General features: G+C 41.4%; 1 protein-coding gene across 1 annotated transcript; it reads right to left on the bottom strand.

Annotated features, from left to right (window-relative positions):
* Nucleotides 1-640: 640 nt before the first annotated feature.
* On the bottom strand, nt 641-4,078 carry LOC147610486 (isocitrate lyase-like). Its single transcript, XM_086786258.1, has 4 exons — nt 3,948-4,078; nt 1,766-3,362; nt 758-962; nt 641-725 (listed from the first exon to the last, which is right to left on the bottom strand). Exons 1-3 carry the CDS (start codon nt 3,990-3,992, stop codon nt 868-870), a joined length of 1,737 nt encoding a protein of 578 aa, XP_086642384.1. The 5' UTR covers nt 3,993-4,078; the 3' UTR covers nt 641-725; nt 758-867.
* Between the last annotated feature and the right edge of the window lie 1,929 nt (nt 4,079-6,007).

Raw genomic sequence — 6,007 nt, 5'->3', positions numbered from 1 at the left:
GAAAGACACATCATGCGACCTTGGGAGCCAAGTTGAGATGAACAAGTTATGGAAAGACTACAAATCCTGAGTCGCTATTGGCCCAAGGCGGGTTTTCAAACTTCAACCCGTCACACTTGGTATCAACCCTTCACTCCACAAAGGGGTGAGAGAGTGTGGTTCCTCCTTTTAATTGCTCTCTCTATGTATATATATATGTGAGATTCAAGGCAATTGTGTACATATTTAGGAGGCAACAAAGTATAATGTCCCATTCACATGACAAAAAATTGAAAACTCTGCAATTCAACCTTCAAATTTAAAAAAAACCAAGTTTGAAGGTATGAAAATTGGTGATTTTTAAATAGATTTTATATTAAAAAGGCAACGAAGTATATTGTTTGATTCACATCCACACGTATGAAATATTGATTGGAGTAACAGAAAAAAAAAAGGTCCCATTCACATCCACATGTAAGGAGTACATTAAAAAAAGACTATTAAAAAAAACAGAGTTTGAAGGCTTGAAAATCGGTAATTTCCAAAGAGGTTTGTCATAAATTCTAATTTCTAAACTTCGTTTGAAGCATTATTGGCAATAAAAAAAATAAAAAAATAGCTTTTCCCAAACCAACAATTAAAAAAGCACAAAAAGGAAGGAAAGAGATTTTATTATGATAAAAGCTTAAAATATACCAGCTCACAAAATAGGGCTTTTATTGGGTGGGTAATGAGATTCACCAAGCTGCTAGTAAAAAAGCCGGCAAGGCATTTTTCAAACTAATCATGCAAAGGTCCAAAACTGAAAAATTAAACCTAATCAAAAGCCACATAGGCTAAAGGAAGGAATAATATAATTTAGAGGCGCAATGAGGCCAAGGTTTCAGCTCAGAGCTTAGATTTGGCAAGGAAAGCCGCCGCCTCTACAGCTTCAAAACCAGAAGCGCCACCCAGAGAGTCCTTGAACTGGTCTTCAGTCACACCTGCAGCACATTATATATCCCATATAGTCAGACATCAGCAGCCACCTTCTGCATACCATGCATGCTATACATGCATGCCATGCAACCATGCATGTATTGCCTGCATACCATACCATGTGCAGCCATACAACCATGCATGTATTGCATAAAAGTAAAACTTACCATACCTGTAAAAATGTACAGAACTAAAATACCATAAATGCATTGGTATTTTATTTCATACAGGTCGTGTGCATGAAACCCATGGAATGCACATATATCAGTATATTAAAAGAAATAAATATATGCACGTAATATACTATATATATTATACGTGGATATTTACATAATATGTTACGTATCCTCACATATTTTTTGTTATTACTACAGAGGAACCGTGCATGTATGATATATTATTCCATCTTTGGACGGATGAAAAACATGAAATAAATACATCATCGTATCATATTAATATATGCATGCATGCATTTTGTTACTAAATTTACATAAATAATTTTGTAAAGAATATTATTGTAAAGCATTATGTTGAATCATAGTTGCATGTATGGTATTTTGACAGGAAGTGTTTTTATGGATGGTATATTAATCTAACGTTGTAAGAGTGCCTATAACATGGACGAAAATACCTTCAGAGGCATGCATGCAGGTGGTGAATGTTGGACTAAATGAATATGGAAGTGTGCATGAAAGAAAGCCTTAGTTAGTGCTAACACAATTTTTCATAGCTAAAACATCATACATGCATGCAGCAGGCAGTGGGGAATGTGCATGAAATTAAGCCTTTCAGAGTGCAATTATATTACCTTTGTTCATAGCTGCAGTTGCTGAGAAACCTCCTTGTACAGTCTTGAGGAAGTGATCAAAGTAGTTGGCTCCAGACCACTTCTGGTGGGCAAGGGTTTCAATGCCATGTGCCCTCTCTTGCCTCTGGATATTCTGCACATAGGCCAACATGCCGCGATTGACGAAATCCTTGGCAAATGTGTCCACAATGAGAGAATTTCCATGGAAACCAGCAAGGGTAATGAACTGCCACACAAACCCCAGCTTGGCCAGATCAGGTATGAAGCTCTGAATCTGAGCCTCAGTCATCCTTGCAGCATCCCAATTGAAAGAAGGTGATAAATTGTATGCCAAGAGGATGTCCGGGTGGACAGCTTTCACACCAAGGGCAAAGTCCCTTGCCTGGTCATAATGTGGCCCTGCAGACTCCATCCATAGCATGTCAGCATGGGGTGCAAAGGCTATTCCCCTTGCTATGGCTGCATTCGTACCGCCTTGGAACCTGTAAAACCCTTCCCTCGTCCTGGGCAAATCCCAGTCCCAGAACACATTGCCTGCCCCTAATTTCTCAGCCAATGCCCTTGCCTCATAGTGTGAAAGCCCATCCACCCTCCCAAACCACTCATCCAACCTGCCTTTCTTCTCAGCCTCAGAGATCTTCACCATCCTTAACACATCAGCAACTGCATCTTTAAAAAGTCTCAAATTAGCCCTAGCCATCCATCCATCTTCTATAGCTTGCAATTCAGCCCCAGATTTGCCTGCTGCCGTTGCCTCATTCAGCAATATAGCCAGGTGCTTCCCTCTAAGAGCCTGATTGGTCACACCCAATATGAATGGATGATCCCTTTTGTCAATGTTGCTCTGCAGAAGGGTAGCAGCTTCTGCATCTGTCCTAGCAACCAACACAGTCTCTACACCCATGACATCAAATTGCAGCCGAGAGGCGACAAGGCGGTTGATATGCTCGGATATGGCCACAAGAACCTTCCCTGACATGTGCCCACATTTCTTAGTGACAGAAGCTTGGTCCTCTATGTGGACTCCAGCAGCCCCCCTTTCAACAAAAAGCTTACAGAGCTTAGCAGTGGCAGTAGTGCCACCAAAACCAGTATCACCGTCGGCAATGAGTGGCCTAAGGTAGTCCACATAGGGGGTCCTTGCCCTCTCTTCTCTACTCATGGCCATTCGAGCCTCTCTCTGCTTACGGTCATGGAACAGCTGGGCAAAGAAGAGGTGCTCCGCCTTGTTGGGGACTGTATCATAAGGATAATCTGCAAGGTCAGGGCCTGGCTCATTTGTACTGGTGTGAGTGGAAGAACATTGCCATCCTGATATGTATATGGTATCCAAGTACTTGCTCATCTGGGCCACCTGGACAGGGTCCAGACATCCAAACGTCCTTGAGCATGACTTGTTGGCTTGATGGGTCTTCAGTATCCTCCATAGCTTCTTTGCCATAAAATCAGATGCATACTGTTGCCTCATGCTGCCCCTCAAACGGACCACATCCCTTGCCTTGTATGGCCGGCTCGTCAGGCGAAACCGATCGGACGACCACCATGCCTCCATCTCTCTAACTTCTGCCTCAAACATAGCCTCTTCCTCCATGATCATCTGCAATCAATCATCATCATTGTAATGCTTAGTCTACTTAACATAAAATTATCAAATAGATGAAATACGTTGGTATAGGTACATAAATGCATGCATGCATGCCTGCGTGCGTGTGTGTGTGTGTGTGTAAAAGCAATCATCATCATTGTAATGCTTAGTCTACTTAACATAAAGTTATCATATAGATGAAATACGTTGGTATAGGTACATAAATGCATGCATGTGTGTGTGTGTGTGTGTGTGTGTGTGTGTGAGAGAGAGAGAAAGCAATCACAAAATTATATTTGCTCTTCCTTTAGTCATGAGCTACCGTAAACAGTATTAACAACTAAAAAATATATTTATTATAAATAGATCTCAAGCTCTATATACCGATTACAATATCATAGAAAACAAATATATTTATTATAAATAGATCTCAGGCTCTATATACAGATTACAATATCATAGAAAACAAATATTATGAGTGAAAATTTCTAACAGCTCTATTAAACTAAAAAAATTTCATTAATGTAAAGAGTTAGCAAAAACAGTCTGGTATTGAATGGATTGGATGCATGGATTGCATAATAAGCAGGAGCATACCTTTCTGGCGGCTCCGATGTTATCAACAGGCAGTCCCGGATTCATGACGGTGAGACGTTTGATCCAACACACTTAGCTTAAGCTGGAGCAAATAATCTGCTGCAATTTATTCCTGAACCACCCACAAAAACAGATAATTAAGCGGGCAAGATTCAGGAGATAACTATAGCGAACAGTAACGATAATATTAGATTACAGCACGATAACGATAATATTAGATTACAGCACGATAACGAATTAAGATGAAAGAGAAGCAAATAGTATATACACTGACAACGATTATAATTTTTATATATTCGGAAATGATTGCGCCGATTATTATTATGAATAATCTGACGTACTAGCTGTAGGTTGAATCAAACCGTGATTAGATTCTAATTGAAAGCCCAGAAAAAAGGATTAAGCAAGGACCTGCGAGGAGGTCTTAAAGGGCAACAAGCGATTCGGCAAGGAACAATCCAGAGCGCGATTCAGATGCAGATTAGTGCGGGATGGTGGGCTGGTGTACCGTTCTTATACGCGATAAGCAGGATTCGAACCCCCGTTCGGCGCGCTAACCCCGCCATGTAGTCCACGTAGATTACGATGCCACCCCAACGTCTACTTTCTTGTTTTATTTAATTTTATCCCATTTTTAGGTTGCTTTTTTCGGGGGAATTCTTCTTCGCGCTCAGCTCCTTCTCAGCAAGCCAACTTCCAAGCCTTGCTCTCAAGGCCTCATCAATGACGTAAGACTGCAGCTCACCGCCTAAACTCCCCCTTTTTCACAGGCAAGCTGTTTACCTTCACTTAGCACTACGTTTCTCTCTCTCTCTCTCTCTCTCTCTCTCTCTCTCTACACACACACACACACACGGCTTCCCTGCACCCACCTACTCTCTCTCTCTACACACACACACACGGCTTGCCTGCACCCTCTCTCTCTCTCTCTCTCTCTCTCACACACACACACACACACACCCACCCTCTCTCTCTCTCTCTCTCACCGTTGGTCGTATATACCCTCGTGTTGCATACCCTCGTGTTGCATTCTACAGACGTTAATACCTCTCTCTCTCTCTCTCTCTCTCTCACACACACACACACGGTTTCCCTACACCCACACACACAAGCTTTACCTTTATTATGTTTTTCTACACATGACATACACACACTTACTAGGTTTCCCTACACCCACCCACACCCGCAAACACACAAGCTTTACCTTTAGTATGATTTCCTCGTATATGCCCAAACTATCCAAGCTGTGTCTATAACCCCACCACCCCACCCTCACACACACACACACACACGTCAAAGTAAGTGTTCATTTCATAGGCCCTTTCCTTGGGGGGGCAGAAAACAACGTTTTAATAGAATACATTTTTATTCGGTCACACAAGGCTTTATATCTATGTACGTGCTATTAGTTGTAGTAGGATTACTTTCAAAAAACTAACTAGGTTGGAGTCAAACATCCTACTTGTAATCTCCATGAACTTCTTCAAAATTTTCTGTAGTGAATTTTCTGCCTAAACCTTACCAAAAACAAGGGTGTTTCTTGTCTCCCAAAAGGTAATAAATACACAAGCATGAATCCACTTTGAGATTCTTGGGAGCGTGCAAGTTCATGTCGTTAGTGTCCCCAAAAATAGCAATCTTCTAGTTGAAGTTCCCTTGTGCTCTAGCTTTGTGTAACCATTATGAGATGACTTTCCAAATTGAATTTGCAAAGAAACACTCCCAAAAAGAAATGTTTAGTGCTTTCCTTATGCACTCTATAATATCGAGGCAATTGTCATTTATACTTGCCCATCTCCCAAGCCTGTGCTTTGCTTGTGCACTCTAGAAAGGAGGCATCTATCATTTATATCTTCCCATTTCTTGCTTCTTGCCAACTTCTCTCTCAGGCTTTGTGGGGAACCTGCAGCTTCCATTTCTATGCCACTCAGGAAATCCAATTGCTTCTTGAGGGCTTCCTAAAGTCTTGGTCCCTTTACTCCAATCCTTGGGCTTCATTTTCATCAGCAGCCTACCTCATCTATTGAACCAATTGCTAATTCACTTATTGGTAATCCACT

This window comes from Cibotium barometz, chromosome 49 (assembly GCF_041138505.1).
Source record: "Cibotium barometz isolate CiBa-2024 chromosome 49, ASM4113850v1, whole genome shotgun sequence".
NCBI lineage: Eukaryota > Viridiplantae > Streptophyta > Polypodiopsida > Cyatheales > Cibotiaceae > Cibotium > Cibotium barometz.
Note: the sequence above shows the minus strand (reverse complement) of the source record. Positions and strands in the feature narration are given on the sequence as shown.